General features: G+C 40.8%; 1 protein-coding gene across 4 annotated transcripts in view; it reads right to left on the bottom strand.

The window, feature by feature from the left end:
* The window catches only part of RUNX1T1 (runt-related transcription factor 1; translocated to, 1 (cyclin D-related)), a 134562-nt gene extending 126047 nt beyond the window's left edge, over positions 1-8515 (bottom strand). The window contains exon 1 of one of the 4 annotated variants that reach the window (XM_012723028.1): positions 8350-8515. In XM_012723028.1, coding sequence (XP_012578482.1) covers positions 8350-8377 — 28 coding nt within the window. In that variant the 5' untranslated portion in view covers positions 8378-8515. Of the gene's footprint in view, positions 1-626; positions 814-970; positions 1107-8349 lie in introns of those variants that run through there. The other 3 variants (XM_012723027.1, XM_012723030.1, XM_012723026.1) reach the window with 3 other exon arrangements.
* Between the last annotated feature and the right edge of the window lie 13918 nt (positions 8516-22433).

The following is a 22433-nucleotide window of genomic DNA, read 5'->3' as shown; positions in this document are numbered from 1 at the left end:
TCTCTTTTTTTTTAAACCAACTCCAAGGAAAAAGGCCCATGGTTCAAATCCAAAATACAAAACGACCTACTTGATCTGATTCTTTTTTTTTTCTCTAGACCTCGCTGAGACCATGCTATAAAATCAACTGATTCCACAGTAAAAGTGGGCTTCATTTGCTTTCTCACTCATCCAAGTACCACTGTTAGCCTCGATGCATCACCCATTCCAAACAAGTCATACCAAACCAAACATGAATGATCAATTCAAAAAGCCCTCTAACCTTTTTGCTCAGTTTATCAATCTTAAACAGAAGTGGAAATTAAAACTCCTGTTCAAATACCCGAGGCGATGCTGAGAAGGGCAGGGGTGGGAAGAGGAAATCAAGACACGTAAGTCATGTAAGTCATTCTCAATTCACGTAAGTTCTACAGCCCTTCTTTCCACCAGAAGGGAGGCAATCTCACCTTAAAATAAAAACGAACTAATCAAGTTGTTCAGCAGCTTTTTCTCTTCCCTCTTCATCTAGAGGCTTCAACGTCCAGTCAATAAATAATCCATTGTTCCCCCTTTATCGAGTCTCTTTAAACCTATTCAGACTGGCAAAACTAAACCCAATTAAAGATAAGGCCCTCCAGTAATCTCACCTCAGTGAGTCCTGTCTGGATAGCAGAGGTGATGGGAGATAGCGGCCAGGCCGGGACTGATGCCTCCTCCTCACCCCACACAACAAAAGGCAGATTTCTCTTTCTCCCTCTGCTAATCTTTAAATGTAAATTCTCTCCGCCAGCTAAGAGGAGCGACAGATAACATGTTACATCTTCACTTCTCCTGGTCTTATCGACTTCTGAATCATTTGGAAAGGGAGAGCGGGAGAGAGAAAGGCAGCCTCCCCGCGCCCCCCCCACCCCCGCTCCTTCCCACCCCTCCTTCCTCTCTGCTCGTTTCCCCTCCCTTCCCCTCCCCTCCCCTCCCGGTTCACGGAGATTACCTTCTGGCAAAGCAGCGCAGGAGAGCCGGCCGCAGCCGAGGCGGCACCCAGACCGCGGCTTTGTATTCATTAAACACACATCGGAGCTTATCAGAAGTAAAAGGCTTGTCAGGATGGCACATTGTGTGTGAGTGAGTGTGTGAGCGCAGGAGGGAGAGGAGAGAAGCCAACGTGCATCAGGGTGATTACAATATCAGCAGGGCCCAGATGGAGGCAGGAAAATAAACAGAGGGTGCGTGTGAGACAGAGCGGGAGAGGGAGGAAAAGTGGGGGGGGGGGGAGAGAAGACACGCAAGCTGAAGGGAAAGAACCAAAGGCATGGAGGGGGTGGGAGTTCAGGCCCCAGGATGGGGATGGAAATGGGGAGAGGTACCTCAAGGCTGGCTGAGGGTGACAGCCAGGGCAAGCGGTCCAAATCTGCCCCTACTCCAAGCAAAGGGGAGGAATCCGAACTAGCACACTGTATTTCCCAGCTCCCGGGCGAGGGCGAGACTGAGGACGTTTGGGAGGTTCTGTCAAGGTCAGAGGACCGGCCAGAGCTCTCTTTTGGCAGAGCATAACAATGAGACTTTCACCCCCTCACCTCCATCCAAATAGGCACAATTTGCAAAATGAACCCAGTGAGTCCTCACAGCAGCTCCACAGCCTAGCAGGCCAAGCTCAAGTGGAGTTCTAGTGCTCCTCTGGTACTCAATGCCAAGCCACCCCCTCCCCTTCCCCACACCCAGAAACAGACACAGGCGGTCAGAAATAGCTCCATTCCCAGGGCTGAAGCATGTCCCGGCAGAAGACTGGCGGGGGCCGGCATCACCGTGATAAGGACCACTTGTGATTGGTAGCTACAGGTGACTCTTAGACACCTGCTCCACCTCCAGAAATTGTGTGTTGGGGGAGGGGGTTCATCTGAGAGTATTTTGGAGGTGGGAATTTGAAATTGAGACAATCAATCTCGGCCTGAGCAGCCTTGCAGCTCTTCACCCACCCAAAGCCTAGGAATCAATCAGAGAACAAGCAGAGGCTAATGCTCCGCCGTCAGATCAGAGTTCATCCTCCACCCCAGCAGGGTCAGGAGGGAGATACACCTGAGTAGTCTCACGGGAGCCCCTTTTCACTTTTAAATGCACCCATCAGACAATCAGAACATCTGATCAGATCCTTAATGGAGTGCAGATAATGCAGCAAAGGTTACTTGATTGGGGGAGAGGCAGTATTTGGTTGTGTTGTGTTTCAAGTCACTGAAGCCTGGTTAAGAAGCTCTGAGTTCAGAATGATGTAGCCATTAAGCTACATAATTGTTCCGCAAGCACACTATACCCCAGGTGCAGTGAAACTCTGGGTTATAGAATAGTTTATTCATGGGGTCTTAATATAAAGAGGGGAGCAGGGTGGGGGGAGGGGACAGTAAAGCTAGTGTGTAGAGAAAACCACGGAAGAGCAAGACACATTTTTAAGAAGCCTTTTAGAAATGAGGAGGCATTGTTTAATCAAGCTCTATCCCCCAAATCTCTTAGCCCAAAAAGTGTTATGTGCAGTGGATCCTCCCCTTCCCCCCTACTCCATTCCCACTCCAAGAAAAGAATTAAGAGAAATTGGATAAAAAAGGCAAAGTGAAAAAAGCTGGGCATAGGTGGAGGAAGGACATGTGTGAAAAATCTTGTCATGCAATGAATGTCAGATAAAAAGGGGTCTGTCACAATCTCCCAATAATCCAATAATGTGGAAAACCTTGTGGCATCACTGAAACGACAACAAGGTACTATTTCTCCATATAGCTTCAAGAAATGCCCAGATTCAATAGTTGGAGAAGAGCACAAAGGTAAGATGTAAACTATTTGGCAGGATATATTACAAAATCCAGCGAGCTCTATGGGTAAAAATCTCATTCTTACATGTTTTAAATTCAATAACAGGCTTCTGGAGTTTCATTTTAGTTCTCATACATGGGCTGTTAAGGAAAACTGCGTTCCGAACAACCAGACACAACCACACGTACCTTCCTCATCATTGAATTTTAGTTAGCTCAATTTGGGCACGGACTACATGCAAACACTTATTAATCCAAAGCAACTCTAGGAAGAAAAAATATATACAATTTACAAACCCCCGGTGATTTTTCCACTACATGCTCTCTAAAGAGACACTAGTTTTAAAATCTACACTACTTTCAAGCCCAGAAAAGGCTTCATTTTTCTTTAGAAAGCATCCAAACACTAAGGGATATAAGAAAACCAAGCAAAGTTAATCTGCCAATGTTCTTATTTTATAAATGGCCCGTATTTCTATTACTACCTTGTTTGCTCGTTGACTTCTGGCTCAGTTATAGAAAAGATCAACCAATTCTCAAATGGGAAGAATCCAAGTCTCTCTTCCAAACACTTTGCTGCAAAGCTTTCAATCTTGGGGAACAAAAAGGCTATATAATAATCGAGAAATATAATCACATCTTAAGTGCACAACAGAAAGTGGTTTTCTATAATCACAGCTGTCTTAAAGTCCACAGAAGAGACTGAAAATCTTAATTTCAACTAGTTCTTTTCTTAATAATAGGTTACCTTCCTATAAAAGCAAGAAGTCCATCTGCCCCAGGCAGATAAGTTTTGAAGCATTAATTCAGATAAAAATCTAGCATTTTCTTTCTTTGAGTATGTGAATTCTAGTGTACTATAATGTGAGAATTCCAACATATGACCATTATAGCATGATATCTCATTGCTCAGCTTGTCATTATTTCATTTGTAATTCTTATGTTAATTATGTTCATAATTACTATAAACAGATGTGGTAGACATTCATGTGACCTTTCATTGTAGAATGCATTCCTCACTCATTTTGCTTTAATTTCTCATGTATGTGAAACTGAAATGCAGAAAAAAAGGAAAGGCTTTCTAATTTTCTAATGTTTCACTGAATAAGTTAAAACTACCTCCTACTTCATCTGCATTTAAAAATATAAGAATATTTTTAATATGTAAACTGCTTTACGGCATATTTTAAAATTGCACACTGAACTCTCACTGCTGCTCACTAAATTGTAGCTAAGAATGCCAAACAAAGGCTAGCATCCATGTCTAAGTTGTTTGTCTTTTTTTTTAATATCAAAGGTTAATGCAGAATTATGCTTCAACACCTAGTGCTTAGCTGCTACATAGCGATTTATTCACTCATAACTCAACCATCACTCTCTTTACCTAAAACACATTTACAATAAAATCAGTATGGATTTCATTAGCTGAAAACCTCCTCAAATTTCATTTCTTTGGCCCTAATCTATAATTAGTGTGGACAGACAGGTGCAAACCCTTCTCTTCTACAGATGGCTACTGGAAATGGCGCAAAGTAGCTCCTTCTGTTTAAACAACACAGAGATAACCTGCTCTGTCTTATCATTTACAATTACCTCCATTAAACTGAACTAATGTTTGCTTTAATAAAATGTTCACTGCTTTTTAAACATTATTTAGGAACTCTTATATTAATGGTGGTTAAAAAAAAGTGAAATTGGAAGGTGTCTCTTTAGGTGATAATAAATAACTTTCTGGGTAACATGTTCCCACTGATGGGTAATAATCTCATGTTCACAAAGATGTTCTTGTTGGTTTAATATTTGTTGGTTATTTTGCACAAAAAGGTCAAAAATTATGTGTTAACAAGGTACATAGATGACAGACAAAATTTAACAAGAAAAGTGAGAAGCATTTTTCCTGAAGTATAAAAGCATGAAAGCTTTCATTTTTTTTCTTATAGATTTTAGTTATTGAAGTATTTAACTCGTTAAGATCCAATTTTTTCCAAGGATATCATATTAACCTAATTTTGTGTCTTTATAACTTCTGATAAATCATTCCTAAAGTTGTACATCTTTTAAGACACATTTTAAAAATTAACTATGAACCTAAGTGTTCCCTGTAAGCATAGGGTTAAAAATAATTTCATTCCAAAATATATAACTTCTATAAAACCAGAGATCACTTCCCTCAGTTTCTGCTATCAATAAAATCTAAGGAACACTAAATGATGAATAAGGTGTTCATAAAACAAAGAACTTTGAAATGCCCAAACAGCAACAAATAGCTTTTCTCACTGAACTTACATAACTTACAGTAATAAACTCCAGTAAAATGCAACTGTCTCATTTTTTTCACATGCAAATCTTGCAGGTGCCAATTTTTCAGACTGCTTTGCTATGAAGGGCTATGTTGCCTGCATAAAACCTCAATGAAGAAGGCTTTGCATTCAGTGCCTGTCAGCTGATGTTCATATCAAAGAAGTGAGAAACAGGATTTGACAGTGAAGAATGTCCTAGACTGACAACCACTGACCAGCATTCCTATTGGAAGCATTTCTTTCTTGTGATCCCTTTTCAGTGTTTAAAAAAAAGGGAGGAAGGGAGGGGTTGGTTAAGCTTTATTTTACAATAAAATAAATGATAATGCATCTTATATTTGTGTACTTCTTTGCAGTTTATGAAGTGCACTTTTTTCAGCAAATATTTAGATGAACACCGTCAATGGAAAGAGGGCTCATCATCAAAATCAATATTGTGCTTCTCTCAGAAAGGGTAATTTGTAAAATGATTTAAAAGCTGCAGTTTATCACAGCAACACAACTCTCCTGCTCTTTCCATGCAACTTGCAATTTCATAGTATACTTAGCATTACATTACAAATAGGATTCTTCAAATTAGAAGCCTTCAAATCTAAGGCTCATTTCAAAAATCAAATTATTCTTAGGTCATAGACTACATCTAACAAGGAAAATATCAGTTCAAAGAATGCTGGTCTGTAAGTTGTTCAAATATTTTTTTTAAAAATTAGACCCTTTTCTTCACTTTTTTTCTTTTAACTCTGACCTGGACTCTGGAAAAACTATATACTCAAATTCTCTCACTCAATATTTAGCTTTTCAAAGAAAGAGACCACTGTCTGAATGGTTCACAATAAATTTATATCTAAACCAAGACTTCTTTTCATTTAGTATAATCTTAGATAAATTCAGTTAAGTACAAATAAGCCTGATTACTTAGCTATTTTGTTAAAATTTTGTATCTTTTGAAAGAATAAACTGAAGAAATAGCAAATGCTACATATAGCACAAATAAAGAAATGATAGATTTCATCTTCTGCAACATCATCCTGGCTGAAAAAAAAGAGGTTGGATCAAACTAAGACTCCCTGATAAATGCTGTCATAGCTCCATTTAAAAAAAAAAAACTAACAGTAAAAAGAAAGGAAATCAAATAGTCCTGTCTATTATCTGACAGCCACCATAATAATAAAACTAAATTAGACTTTAAGGATTAATATTGGAGAAAATCCACAGAATGCTAATTTGTTTCTGTTTGTACACATCAATGCTGACATAAATACCCAGGTTGGAGCTATGATGGCTTAAGACACAGTGGTGTCTGTTGACCTTTTCTAAGGAACTGTGTGACAGGGGAAATTGGGCACAACAGAACGCACACATGGTCAAAGCCAAGTGCTGCAATAAACTAAAAGGAGGCCCCCAATACTAACAAACCGTTTATCACAGAGAAGCTAGTCAATTTGTATTCAATGAGTGTGGACTCACTGGGCACAGACCCAGTTCCACTCCTGATCTATGCAAAGGGAGGGGGGTGTGATAATGAAAGCCACTGAGAGCGCTTAAAAATGGTACAGATGTTTAAAAGGAGACTAGGAAGGGAAAACCCTGTAAAACAGATTTCAGTTCACACAGAAGGTAGAAGAAAATGCTTTGGTCAGCAACTCGACCTTTATCAGGGGATAAATCAATTTGTAGCAGCTGTGGACAGCCATTTATATACAGGCTCTGGGCAGATTCATTAAGGCAAGCCAAGTTAAAAATTCAAGGGAGCTGAGAGTTACATTAACCACATGAAGTTGGTCTGGAGTGGCTTCTCCAGCTCCCACGGCCTTCACTCCCTCCCCCCTGGCCTCCGTGAACGGTCTGCGGGACCTACCCCACGCTGAATAGTAGTTATTTATGCAGGCGACATCCTGCAGGGTTTTTCAAGCAGCAGCCGCGAGGCTGGGACACGTTTGGATTTGAGGTGCCCAATTTTGAAGGAAATCTATGCTCAAAAGATCTCTCCACTTTGCTTTGCAAGGAATAAGGAGACATAGGGCTGCAGGGTTACCCAGCCAAATCCTCCAACAGAAAGGCCAGGAGGGGGTGGAGAGGGGAGGAGGCGGCTATTTTTAGTAACAGTCTTGGTTCCCATCCTACTTCCCGGAATCACTGTACTCAAACTTTTCCGAGGGTTGACGGCCCTAACCAAAAACAAAATAATAATAATAAAGATATTAGCGCCTTGTGCCAGCATAACCGTTTTTGCTTAAGGAATCACCGTCAACTAAAGATCCGCTAGCGGAGAGAGATCTGGATGCTCCCACCCAATCCTCTCAGGTTCGCAGAGAGCCGCCGGGCGGCGGGACCCCGAGCGCCACTCCACCAACCCTGGGGCTTCACCAGACCCGTTTCTGGGAAACGAAAGGAATTCCCGGGGCAATGTTCCAGTTCTGGGGTACATCTGGGCTCGGCCGGGCGGGAGCTGCAGAGGTCAGAGCTCTGCTCCCGGTTCGGAAGAGGCAGGTTATCAAGTCCGGGCTGCAAAGCTAAGATCCAGAGGGCCGAGCGGCAGCGCCTTGAGAGCGCGGAGATCCGGATAGCAACGTTTTGGTCCTCCAGACCCCGGGGGGTGACGCCCGGTACCGACCCCGGACGAGAGAGGCCGGGGTCGCCAAACACCTACTGGCGCTCCCGGACTGCCGTCCGCCGCCTGGCGTCCTCCCACAGGAGCACCCCCAGTCTTCCAGGAGTAACAAAAAGGAAAGTTGGCAGGTGGGCGCAGAACACCCGGGTGTCGCTGAGAATCCCCCGACCCTAGTCGCAGCCGGGTGTCAAAGTTACGATCCCGCCTCTCCTACTCCTAGAACTAAGTTTCCCACCACCGAAACGAGTCTTTCCCTTCCCGTTCAAAACCCCCAAGATGTGGGTTCAGGGCCACCTGCCAAATGCACCGTGGGCACCTTGACCAATTTTCGGGGGACGGGAGTAGGGGACGCAGCAACTCCCTGCTCACATACCGTGGTAATAGAAAGAGAAAGGCAATTACAGTAAAATAGACAGTGAGGAGAATCTAAGAGTACAAAATGCATCCTCGGCTGCCCCGTGAAGTTCAGTGTCATCGCAGACTAGCGTCACCTCTCAGCCTTGGTGCGCACGCCTGCCCTAGTAGAGCGACGAGTATAGCCTGGAGACTCTCGGCCAAATAATCCAATTGCTGGTGACGGTCATCAGAACAGTAATTAACAGTAACAGCCAGGGGCCCGTCCCCGCAGCCCGCCCGCCGGTACAGCCCTCTCGCGGGCACTTACATTGCACAGGGCCGGAGAGTCCCACCATCCGCCACCGGCTCCGAGCTGCAAATAAAACTTCCCGTCCTCTCGGCCGGCCCACGGGGCGAGGAGGCGAGGGCTAGGCGCGGCTTCCCCCGCGAGGCCAGAGTGTCCGCGGCCACTCGCCCACGCGCGCTCACCACGAGGCCGCGGAGTCGCGCCGCGGAGCGCCTGCGGCCGCCTGGCGCTGCACACCGCGAGCTGCGCTGCAAAAAGCCCGGGGTCGGGGACGCCAGCCAAACGCAGTCTTCACGCAGAACCCAAGACTTGCGGAGCGGCGCTCCCCTCCGCCCGCCTCCCGCCCTCCCTCCCTCCGCTTTTCTGTTGTTGCTGCTGAGGCAGACAAATGTGATGTGGGGCGCAGGGAATTGCCACTGTCACAGGCGGCGTCTGCGTCTGCCTCTCACGCCCTCGCTCACTCTCGAGGAAGGCGACGCATTTATCTGCAGGGCGGCCGGGCGTCCGCCGGGGAGCAGGAGCGCCGCGCGCTGTGCGCCGAGAGCGCCCGCACCAGGCCGGCTGTGGCGCGCGCCCGCGCCCGGGGCGCCGCGGCCGCTCGGGAGGGAGGCGGCGGCGCGGCCCCAACCAGGTGCAAGGGGGGAGGACCCGCGGAGGGGCGGGAGGGGGTTGGAGGTGGGAGACATCTGTGTCGAGCAGGGGTCACGGAGGTCAAGTATATGTTAACAATGGGCAGGCCCGGCCCGCTAGGACGCGCGGGCGGGCGGCCTCCCTCCTGGCCTGCCCTCGCCGGTGCAGGCTGGACGTGGAGCTGGCTCCCTAATGATGCCTTCCCGGGCCGCCTGCTCTCCGGCGGCCCGAGTGCCCTGCAGTAACCCAAGACGACCACTTTCCCCGGCCATCTGGAGCGCTCCTGGCTGCCCTGCCTGTGTCTCATCACTGGCTGGAGAGACAGCTCTGCTAGAAATCAAGCCACTCTCAGATCTCCTCTCTAATCCCCTTCTGTTAGCTGATTTCCAGACTGACTATTTGCTTTCGCATTAGATAATAGCCTTAGAGAAAACAATTATCATTTTCTTTTTTCTCTCTTTGTTTTTCTACTTCTCCCATAGTATACCATTAAGAGGGGCCGCTTTCTATCTCACTTTTTTGTTGAATGTGCCTCCCTCCCTCGACATTAATATCAATACTTGGGGGTGGGGGGAGGGAGTCCCGGAGGAAAAGATAGGGTGAAAGAATTCCAGATATTTCCAGAGTAAATAAATAATCTCACAGCGAGCAGGACTGACAATTTGTTTGTACAAAGCAAAAAAAAAAAAAAGAGCTTGAGTAATAATGAAAATATTAATATGTAGGTCAAACACGATCAGATGATGACTGACAATCATAAGTAAAATGAAATCTCTTAAAATTATTATGGAACGGTGCCACGACTGCAAATGTTATTATACTTAGTGCAACAATTTGCAATATAGTCTGAACCATGTTTTTCCCCAACTGGCCTAAATCAGTGCAAAATGTCCTGTGTGCATGTTTCTAAACCTCATCCTTACAAAGAAAAAGATATTTAAGACAGAGTCTGTGTCTGCCTGATGCAGTGGGAACTGAGAAGACACTCGGATTTTATTTTTTTTAAGTGGTTCTTCAAATATTTAATAGTGAGTAAAATCCCTTCCCCCACCCTTTTAAACCCAGCTGGAGCTTCCAATTCTGAAGTCTTTTCAGACTCAGTACTAATTTTTAGCAATCCATTTCCTGAAAACACTCATTGTATTTTCTGCCCTCTCCTTGGGACATTTGACTAATGAATTATAATGGAGTAATGAATTGTAATGTTAAGTATTGGTATTTGATATGATGATGCTCTTAATTTGAAACTCAGATTTTATCAAATTGTACATTCTATAGTAATTTCTACATTGCAGCTCTTTATTTTTTGCTGTTCTTGCAAATCTTAACATTAGTAATCTTAAAATACAAAGTTTTATGTACACTAAAACTATATTGTGTGAGAAATTATTTTAAGAGTTATTTTTTTTTTTAAGAATCAAAACTATTTTGATATTTTAATGTTACATTACTTGCGTTATTTCTTCTGTCCCCCAACTTGGATTCTGGAACTACACGTTAATCTTTATTTTAAAATTAATAAAATGGCATTCAATTTAGGAATGATTCATGTGACAGTATTGTAAAATTACATTTTAAAATTTAAGATTAAAGTAAATCAATAAGTTTAGGATTAAAAAACAGGGGGAGAAATAAAATATCCCGAGTGTGGCACATTTTTCTTCTCTTGTAAATTGTGCCAATGTAGGTGTGAAATTGTAATAGAAATGTTAAACTTCAAGATCAATGGAGAGTAGTTTTCAGGAAATCAAAACAGAGTTTTACACTTTCAGGCTATATTCATAACACAAAGGCATATATTTAAACCATATCTGATAAGATTGTACAAATTTTATACAAACTTGCCTTTGACGGTCATATTTCTGGAAAAAAATAGTAATCATTGTTGTAGTTATACGTCTTTAAAACCATACTCAACCATCATCTCTACTCAATTTGTCTTATATCAGATATCACTAAATCTGAGATTTATTTATTTTTTTTTAATTCTGAGATTTATTTATTTTTTTAATTCTGGTAACAGCAGATTGACTCAATATATTCTTAATGCCACTTGCCAACCCCTTTAAAAGTCTGTGTTCTTCTGAAAAATGTAAGACATATTTTTCTTAGGCTTTATCTTGGTGTGATTATTATCTAGTAGCTACTTTATTTGTAATAAATAGTAGCTACAGAGCCCCCACTGAAGCATGAGGTGATTCTTCAACTGTAAAATCTAGAAAAATTAAACATATTAATGGAAGGGCAGAGCTCCTTGATATGTGTGGCAGAAGCATGTGAATTACCTATAAATAGTACAGGTCACCAGAGTATTTGCTTATCACAGCTTTGGGGGGAGGGGTACCTATGATAACATTCATAACACAATGAACTATTAATTGATACACTTTTTAAAAGCCAATGTAAGGAGACATAGATGAATATTAAGTCTCCTACCTGCCACTCACAATAAAGATCAGGTTTCAGTAACTTCAAGACTTGAGTTTGCTGAACCACACCCCCAAAAATCTTAAAGATAAATTTTTAATAATAGTAGACTGCTTAGAAAAAATAGACACCTGCCCACCCCAACAAAGTCAATAAATTGAAAAATAATATATGCAATAATGTGACAAACTGTAAAAAAAAAAAAACCTTACTGTCAATTTTCTTTTTCTCACACTTTAGAAGATTTTTCTCACATCATTAAATTGTCATTATTACAAAGGTACTGAGTTCCTTCAATTTGCAGTTTTATTTCTTCTGTTACCTACAGATGCTTTTTGTTTTCCCTTAACCAACTCTAAAAAATCAGAAGAGCTTTTAGAACAAATTTCAGATGAGAACTTCTTACCTTCTTTACCATGCATGATTCACCTCCTACCAAAAAGGAATACCTAAACAAAATGTTAACAAGTACTTAATTAACACTTTAAAAATTCTTTCTTATAGGTCTTAAAGTTAAATGATGCCCAACAGTAACTTTTCTATACCTTGAATAAGTCATCCTGTTAGCTTAGTTTGATGAAAACTCCTCCATAACTATGTAATATATTTCATACAAAATTATTTATCATTGTATTTTGAATACAATAAATATGAAAGCAAGTAATAATTGTATTTTCATAAACTTTGAACTTACCTACTTAGTGATTTCACTCTCTTTTTTCCTTGTTAAGAACAATTATTACATAATTTCCAGTATATATCTACATGTGAGTTGGTCTTTACAGTATCTTGACAAAGCATCTTTTTTAAAAAAATAATATAATAGTTTATTTTTACATCATTTTGTGCCTTTTCCCATCTCAGCTGTAATCCCCGTGGGCTTCCCATCACCAAATCACCCGTATGCCATCACCATAGTCCAGTGGATTTCTCTCCCTTTTAATGTGTGATTTTATGTGTGGCTGCTTCTTTGAACTTTGTGTGGATAGGTTTTACTCCAAATCTTTGCAATTTTGTAATTTAATTTGTTTAAGGTTTCACTTTAGAACACAGTATACAAATAAGAGAATAAATTTCAAAGATTTTTAGAATAGTCTATATTAGTCAAGTCATAAATACTTAAACATACAATGTATGGTACAAAAACATTAAGTCTTACATATATACATATATAATCTCTTAGCAGACTATAATTTGAAGGTAATAAACAGATTTTTTTTAATAGAAAAGTATACGTTAAACAAAAAGTGGCTCTTATCTTTCCTTCAAATATACTGACCAGCTTGATATAATTTAACCATCTGCAATGAGTTTGACTTTAATTTGTAATTCTTATGTATTCAGATATTTGTGTGTGTGTATGTTTTGTTTGTTTGTTTGTTTGTTTGTATGATTTAAGAGCAGTCTGCCCCCTGAAAACTAGAGTTGGGAAATTCAATTACTTAATTTGCAAAAGAAAAGTTTTTTTTAACTTTGAAAAATTTAATTCATGTCTGTGCTTCTCTAAATATTGAGCCTTACTCTAAATATCACATCTTTGTACTCATTAGATTTTAACACATTAACTACAGCAAGGTACTTACTGTATAAAATGAAACACAGATATGCATACATACCATACAGGCAAACATGTGTTTTAAACACACAAGTATCTGTAATATACTAATTGTCTCATGTGATGTCTTACAGTTAATCCATGAAAAATAATGGTGCCAAATAAAACCTTATTCACATGTTTTTAATTCAAATTGAATATATCCCACCTTCATTTTTAAAAGTTGATTTTCAAAATATCATAAACCAGAATAAATTTATATAACACCCTCCCCTGCCAAAATTCTGTATTCCTTATTTTTTTTATTGAATATGCCCAGAGAAGTTGTTTTTCTTTTTTTTTTAACTCTACTTTTATTGGCAGTTACTCATTCTATGTAATTCTCAATTAGGTGCATATTACTGTGATGTAATTGCATAAAGATAGGAGCCTGTTTTGTTCACTGAATAGAACATGGCATATATTAGATGCTCAATAAATGGTAATTGAATAATGAATGGATAAGTTTTGAAAACTCTACCACTTCGATGTCTTATCTACGCAATCAAAACACCACCAACTTCTTTTTTATTGAATTGTGAAGAAGCCTAATGTTTTCATGAAAAACAAAAAAATGTGAACAACCAAAGAGAAGGGTTTTATGTGCCATTTCATATGTATATTTTAATAATGCTTGGAATAATGCTGAATTTGTTGTGAGTAAGATACATCCTTAAATATTTTAACTTTTTAAAAATTCTTTTAGGCTCTATAATAAACCATAAGGGTTTCTAAAATTTCATCTTACTTTCAAAAATAACCAATTTTTTTTTAAAACCCTATAGAAAGGAATTTGAAGGTAGGTAGATCTTAGAGATAAGTGATTGTTTCCTTTTAGGTGTCAATAGTAGTTAAGCCATGTAATCTTCTATAGACACATCAGTACACAGTGAAAATCCACAAACTATTTAATTTGTCTGGGGCAAGCTCTCACTCTTTCTTTTAATTATTATATCATTGATAGTTTATATGATATAGATTGCTTAAATGATATTTATACGTAGTAAAAAATAGTCTTTATTTGGAAATGTAGGCCTTTGTTATGCAGGATCAGTGTATCTATGTTCACATAGATCCACCCTTTAAAAAAAATGCATGTTATAATATGTTAATCATCTCATTTTCTCTAATGCTTCAAAAATATCAATTTACTCCATAGAACATTGAATGTGGTGAATCCCATACCACCTCGTAAGACTCTCTTCATGTGGGAAATAGTTCATCATTGTCAGTACAACCACCTCTGGGGAGAAAAACAGCAGCCAATCGGCTCACAGCAAAGCAGTAGAAAGAGAAGAAATTTTGGGCCAACAAATCTGTAGCAAATACTGACTATTAGACATGGTCCCCATGAAGTTGTTTTGCACCATTCTTTCTTATTGCTTGGAGTTGACCAACAACTGAGAGAAGGAAGTGCCTCTCTGCAAGATCCTAGAAAGTGTCTCTCCATCACCAAATATCAATGGGATTCCCTTTCCAAACCCCCACCACCACCCACCCCCGACTTCATCTGTGCCTTTGGGGAAATAATTTGATCAATGTACTTGTTAAGTTCGACACCTGGAAAGCCACTCCATTGATTGCATCAATCAACAATTTGACTTACATGCTCTGCAGCTTAGTTCACTTTCAAGGGAGAAAGTTATTATTTTTTTTTTTAATAAATTGTGGCTTGACATACTTTCATGGAAAAAAATTATATCTAGAATGACATTGCCTTAAAAGTTCAAATTATTTTCTAAGTATTTTTAATTTATTTATGCATACAAGAACTCAGATAGAGGCCAGAGGTATGGAGGTGAGCGGATTCACCAAAGACAGATTGGAGAACAGAAAAGGCAGATCAACTGAAATACACTGCTGAGAGGAGCAGTGGCAGAGATAGGAGAGGTTTGCTGTGTCATATGGGTCACCCCTAGCTGGAGATCGAACTTGTGCTGCATGGCTGTGGATAGCTTCACAGTGCTGCAATTTAATCCCTTGTGCCACCAGGGAGGCCCCTAAATGTTCAGATTCTTATTTTTGTAAAAACATTTTCTATTTAGGGCCTCCCTGTTGGTATAAAAGGATTAAGTTTCAGCTCTATCAAGCCACTGCAGCATGACTTCAAACTCCAACCGGGAATTGATCTACATGGCACAGCAGAACTCTCCTATCTCACCTGCTGCTCCCCTCATCAGTGCATTTCTGTGGATCTGCCTGTTTTCCTCCCCATTCTGTCTCTGGTGAATCTTCTCACCTCCACCACCCCCACCCCCATCTCAGGTCTGTACCCCAGTTCTTGTATGCATAAATAAATAAATCTTTTTTTAAAAGTCAACAGCACATGTGCTCACAAAATATACAGATCATCTATGACTTCTGAATCCATGACAGAAGAAAAGCTGGTATGTGACTAGATTCCTACCCATCTCCACCTGCTGATTCCTGCAAATGGTTTAGGTCACTTTTGACTTACCAGTCCCAGAACTAGATTTGTCTGGTGCAAAGGCTAACTTGAGAAAAGGGACTCTCGTGGATTCAAGGTGTGTGTTTTACTACACTTTCTTGTGCACACTTATGTATGCCGGTTGCAACCCCCTACTCCTAAGTAGCCTTGAGCAGGAGTCTTTAGTCAGAGATTATGCATTGTGGACTCTGCCAAACAAGGCAGAGCTCAGCACTGGTGGCCTCAGCTCACCCACTTATGAAATTAGTTTACTTCATCCTATTGACATGTTATGACAATTATGCCATAGTGCACTGGCTTAACTGAAAGGCCTAGTGCTTTTAAAATTTAATGACAGTTGAAGATTAATAAGAACAGACAAATGTATGTATATTTCATCAATGCAATCATGCAGACATTTTCATTTTTTTGCATTCAGTTTGGGTCTCATAAAGGAGATTTAAACACTGAGATGAAGACTAGGCCAGGTTCTTCTTGTTATAGGTTTTGAGTCTCCTGAGACAGAGGCATATCCACACCAAGTTTTTGCAACTAAGAAAAACCCAAAACCAAAAAAGTACATGTAATTTGACAGTGATTCTAACACATTTGTTCTCCCCATCAGGAATTGGATATATTTTTGTGCAGCAAGTCTCTTTTCTTTTCACCTCATTGGGTACCATAATGGCAAACAATTTATGTGCAGTCTGCCAGAATGTCACTTCTTTAGCTTTAAAAAACAATAACAGCAAACAACAACAGTCCAGAAAGCCCAGTGCTGTAACCAGGAACTCTGAATAACAATTCTTGCAGCAAACCGATGGAATTCATACTTTCCCACCTCTTCTACTGTTCTAATGTTGGCAGAGGATTTATATTTTTTCTGAACAATGGATTTTAATTAAGAAGATTTATTAAAGACAGTTTTCATTCCGGTGATTACATTTCCAGTTCCAGAGACATCTGCATTTCAAAATACACCACATATTTTCATAAATATTCCACAATTCCCTTAGAGCTTTTTGGTATTCCAATTTTCTCCAACCTCTCCTTAACATCTTCACTTTCATCCTTGTGTTCCATGTATTTGTCAGGATTAGACATTGCTGCACACAGGTATTGTGTTGGAAAGCAGATTCAAAGCACTCTAGTTCCCAATGAATCAAGACCTTTAAAAGGAACAAAGGCAAATTAAGCTCAGTAACATATGTCTAACAAAAGATCTACCTATCTTACAGAAGTAGGAGAGTAAACAAGGAGGCTGAGTTTGCTCTGAAGTTTAAATCATTGTTATTTTAATAGCAGAGGAAATTCATTTAGATAGTGAAATGTGATAGTTACCCAATTAAAGCTCTTTTGTCTAAGTTAATGCAGTTTTCAATTTTTAGTTTCTGAAACCCCCTTTTCGTGGGAGAAGTATTTGAGGCTAGAAGCGGCATGAGCAGTTGCTTTAGATGTCCCTCAGGAGTGACAGTAAATTGTCAATTAGGCCTGTAAAAAATTCTATATAAAGTTGTAAGCCATTGTATTAAACTTGATCAATGGGAGGAGAACAGAATGGGAAGGAAATAGTCAGGTTATTTCACTCTTCATGAAGGGTATGTTGGTGGGAAGGAGTCACTGGAAAGGGATATAAAGGGAAATTCAGAGGACAAAATACTCAGTGGACAACCAGGCCTCACCATATTAAATACATCTTGTAGTGACAGGGTGACCTTTCTGTTTCTTCCTTGGCTGTCTACCCTAATACCTGCATAAACTGTTTGTGTCCCTGCCTTACTGTCCACATCTTATCCTGACCCTGCGTTCAGTATTCTGGAACTATACTCTTTCCATTACCAACTAATTTCTTGATCCTCTCAAATTCATAGATTCTGCTCTGTGATGCTCACAACTGAAGGCTTCTGTTTACTGTCATGTCTGTGTCTTTCAATTTCTGTTGTCCTATAAACTAACACACATCATTGTAAAATGCAGAGGCCAAGAGGCAGAAGGACACAGACAAAGAAATGGATGGCATCAGTCAGCTGTCTATACCTTGAAACCAAACCACCTCCCTCATTGACTGGAGTGAGTCAGGAGCCCAAGTCAAGCAGAAAGCCTTCCTCAGACTCGGAGGGAAATCCTGCATGAGGTAGAATGGGCTTCTCACCAACACAGCAAAATAACATTAGTGGGCTTTTGAAAAGGACAGGGTTTTTTTAAACTGATGGAAGATCTCTGCCTGATGGAAGCATGGAGAAAATATTTAATGATAAAATTAAGAATTTTGGCTTTCAGTTTTTATCCTGGTATCCAGTATTACCTCTATAAAAGAGTAAAATTTAAAGAAAGACCTTGGGGTCTGAAATTTATTAGACCTGAAATTGAAGTCCTTTTCTGCCTCTTGTAAACTGTGTGGCCTAAAGTCACAAAATTTAAATTTCCATTTCCTCATCTGAAAGTGCTTACCTCACAGAATGTCTGCATAGAATTCCTTCCACATCCCCCCTCCCAAACTAGAAGTATGCTAACATCCAGTCTTGGCCTGAAAGGGGGTGGATTTCCTGTAGTTTCTAAGGGAAGGAACCTAAATACTTTCCCTGCAGGCATTTCCTTGGTCAATAGGTTAGGTAGGTCATGAAATAGGGCTTTCTTGTCTTTGGCCATCAAGGCCCTTCCTATGCCTTCATGTTTCACCCTGTCCCAGCCAGTACTATATCAAGAGCAGGTTCTTTTCTATTCCCCACAGCTGTGGTGCTATTACCATCATCTTTAAAATGGGAAAGGTGAAAGACTTAAGTGGTGGGAGTGGGGAAATCACACACAGGTGAGAAAGACATTCGTTTTATTTGGCCCATCTTAATCACAGTTTTCACTGTAGGCCCTCCCTGGTGGCAGTGGGTTAAAATACAGCACTATGAAGCTATCTGCAGCCACTGCAGCTTGAGTTCGATTTCTGGCCAGGGAGGTGACCCACATGGCATGGCAGACCTTTCCAGTCCCTCCCACTGCTCCCCTCAGCAGTGCATTTCAATCTGCCTGATCTGCTCCCCGCTGTCTATGTTGAATCCTCTCACTCGCAACCTCATGTATGGCCTGTACCCCAGTTCTTGTAGGCATAAATCAATAAATCTTCAGGGGAAAACACACACAATTTTCACTGTGTAAGTCATTTACTGAAAAATGTAATGGCACAAACTACATAACATCAATGTATCAACACTTGAGTAAATGGTAATACTAGTTGGCTCTTATAGTAGAATTACATAATACCAAGAATTACATAATAGGTTTATGGCTATTTTGTGTGAGTGTGTTTTAGAGATTTACTTAATTTATGCAGACAAGAACTGGGATATAGGTCAGAGGTAAAGAGTGTGAGAGAACTCATCAGAGACAGAGCGGAGAGCAGAACAGGGACAGGTGGATGGAGTGAAGCACACTGCTGGGGGAGCAGTGGACAAGGCAGTTAAGGGCTGCTCTGCCATGTGGGTCAGCTCCCTGTCCAGGGGTCAAACTTGTGCTGCAGTGGCTGAGGATAGCTTCATAATATGAGACTTAACCCTTTGTACCACCAGAGAGGCCTGGTTTATGGCTTCTTTGAATAGTGTTTTTCTTATAAAAGTATGTATCTATCCATGTGCACAAATACACAGCAAAAAAGTATATAATTACATGTAAATGTGTAAATGTGTACATGTATACACTTAAAAATACTTACATGAATGCATAGGTCCATACATTCACAAAATATCAATTTTCTTTCACTTCCTCATTTTCTCTAAATCAAACCGTATGTGACTCCTAAACCCTATCCCACCAAGTTAGTAGGAGACCCAGAGGCAAAGGCAGTCTTTCCCTCACCTCCTGGGTTCTGTAGAAGTCTCTGAGATACTGAGAAAACAAAAAAGCTGGCTTGTATTTCATCCCTACTGATATAATTCAGGGCGTCTTTCTCCCTTAACTCACCCTGGCCTCCTGAAACCCAGAACCTGACTCCAACCTTCTGAGGAGACAAGGATATTTGCAAAGGTGGTGAATGCCCCCTCCCACCATAGTTCATACAAAGTGCCAGGCTTAATTGTAAGAAGCACTTTCCAGGTATTACCTCATTCACTCCTAAAACAACAGTGCAAGAGAGGTACCATTCTGTCCCCAGGAAAATGAGCCCAGAGCTGGAGTCACTTGCCTAAGGCCTCACAGCTCATAAATGGTAGAAACTGGATTTGAACCTTAGAGTCTGGGTTAACATAAGTCTGGTCCAGTCTCAAGGGTCTTGCTAGTGCTCCCATCGCCCCTCCCCAAGTCACACTTCAAGTCTTTGGAGGCTGGGATTATCAACACCAACAAAATGTTAGGTTCTCTTTTCCTAATTTTTCGTAGGCAAATCCAAGGGTAGAAGAGAATTAAAGAGCACCACCAAGCTCTGTTCCAATGAGATCGAATTCTCAGAGTGAGCCCTCCAGGAATCAAATGGCAAAGGGCCACAGATGTTCATTTGAACCTGAGCTGTCTCGGTAGGATCAGGAATCTCAACACCTGGACTCTCAGAAATTGGCTGCACTTCCTTAAAACAGAGTAGGCAGAATGCGAACGCTCGTAAAACAACTGCTAACTGGTGGCTGCTAACAGGACAAAAAAAAAAAAAAACCAAAAACTCAAGGTTATTCCACTGCAGGAAGCATTATCTTATTTTCCTCCAGCTCTTAAGGAAGAGGACCCCTACATTATGACTTTTATTTATTTATTTTAAAGATTTATTTGTGCATACAGAACTGTGGTACAGGCCAGAGGCTCAGGGGCTGCCAGAGGCTTCATCAGAGACAGAGCGGGGAGCAGAACAAGATCGACAAAGTACACTGCTGAGGGGAGCAGTGGGCGGGTCAGGAGAGGTCTGCAGCACCATGTGGTCACCTCCTGGGCAGGCGGGGATCAAACTCATGTGGAAGTGGCTTTAGCTTCTTAGTGCTGTGCTTTAACCCGCTGTGCCACCAGGGAGGGCCCATTATGACTTTTAAAAATGACACCAGTTCTCAAAAAAACAGAAAATCAAAGAAAAGGAAAGAGGGAGGGAGATCGAGAGAGAAGGGAGGAAGGGTGGAGAGGCTCAACTTAAATAAGAACGATTCAACTCTTCTGGAAGAGGTCTTCAGGGAAAAAGTGGCAGAGCCTTGGGTTGAACCACACCTCTGGGTGGGGACTCTTGGGTTACACCCCACCCGGAATGAAGACAGTTTCAATTCTTAAATCCTCTTTTGTACAGGGAACTCCTCCTTCAACACACTTCACTTCCCCTTTCAACAAAAGTCTATCTGAATTCCTTAATCACTTCTCTTTGTTCTCCCAACTATGCAAGAGGAGTACCTAAAAGCTCTAGAGCTCATCCCTGAGGCTGACTCGATCTCCTTAATCACTTCTCTTTGTTCTCCCAACTATGCAAGAAGAGTACCTAAAAGCTCTAGAGCTCATCCCTGGGGCTGACTCGATCTCACTCTGAGAACAAGGCTGTTGGCCCTTGGATGTGAGCTGACTGTAGAAAGGAGGAATAGGTGACAGACAACAGGTTGTCGGCCTGTATATGTATATGTTTCTGCTACTACTGCTTCTCCTATTTTTACACTTTACAGGAATTACAATGCTGTTTATTTTCCCTAAAGTAACAAATGTTTTCATTTTATGCTATATTACTATTCTAGCTAAAGTGCTCTTTCTGGGGAAAAAGTTAAGAGACAAATACAATCTGAGATGTCACCTAGCATTTACTCTGTTGAAAATGTACATATTAGCACTTAGAAATATAACTCTTAAAAAAAATTAGCTGTCTAATTACAGATTTCACACATCATCTGTCAATTGGCTAAATATGTGCTGACTGTCATTAAGCTGCTCAGTGAAAGATGGGTAAAGGGCTGGCCTGCTGGTCAGGAGTACAAGGAATTGTCTTTTAAAGCAGAAAAAATTTAAGAAGTGTATCCATGTTTTCACCTTTCAAGGTGGCAAAAAAAAACAAACCCACAGTTCACCCTCATATCGAGCCACTAACATTATGACTTCAATTGATTTATTTAAAAAAAATACAGATGTGGGCCCTCCCTGGTGGCGCAGCAGGTTAAAGCACAACACTGAGAATCTAAAGCCGCTTCCTCATGAGTTCGATTCCCGTCTGCCCCGGAGGAGATCCACATGGCGTGGCAGACCACTCCTGACCCGCCCGCTGCTCCCCTCAGCAGTGGATTTCGTTGATCTGCCTGTTCTGCACTCCACTCTGTCTCTGGTGAATTCTCTCACCCTCCACATCTCTGGCCTGTATCCCAGTTCTGTATGCACAAATAAAATAAAATCTTTAAAAAAAAAAATACAGATGTACTGGCTACCTTTCAGGTTCAGTCAAGGTTTGGACTTTTGAAATTTTGACTTTTAACATCTTTTTCAGGGAGTCTTATGCTACAGGCATAGCATTTCTCCACTGGGAACCTCTGAATCTTGAACAACGATCTTCAAGGTTTGATTCTGTTGTTGGTCAACAAAATGGTCTTTGTCGGGTCATTTTGTTCATCTTTCTGGAACTTCATCATCATAGCTATTAAGTGGTACAATCACTGGATAATAAATCTGTTCAAAATCTATGTCCTGTGATACATCTACACATGACAAACCAAAAGCTTACATGTTTGAATCAAATTAAGAATTCAGTAGTAACAAGCACATTTGAATAGCACTTCAGAATCTTAAAATGCTTCCATTTTATGAATTTCTTTTTTTTTTTTAAAGACTTATTTATGCATAGAAGAACTGGGGTGTAAGCCAAAGATGTTGGGGGAGGGTGAGAGTGATGGAGGAAAAGAATAGAAAACCTGAAGGAGATTTCACAAGGTTAAAACCTGACTCATGCAAGGAGGTGGGGGTGGAACGAACTAACATGACCATTAACCTAGTCATAGAGACCCCATTCATCAGACTGCTGTAGGGAATAACAGAAGCATAGACCTGAGGGTAAAGACAGAGCAATTGGGCTCATTGTGAGATTCCACATATTTATCCAAA

This window comes from Condylura cristata, unplaced genomic scaffold (genome assembly GCF_000260355.1).
Source record: "Condylura cristata isolate star-nosed mole 26May11 unplaced genomic scaffold, ConCri1.0 scaffold00009, whole genome shotgun sequence".
NCBI classification, from domain to species: Eukaryota; Metazoa; Chordata; class Mammalia; order Eulipotyphla; family Talpidae; genus Condylura; species Condylura cristata.
The sequence above is the reverse complement of the archived record's forward strand: the minus strand, read 5'-3'. Positions and strand labels throughout refer to the sequence as shown.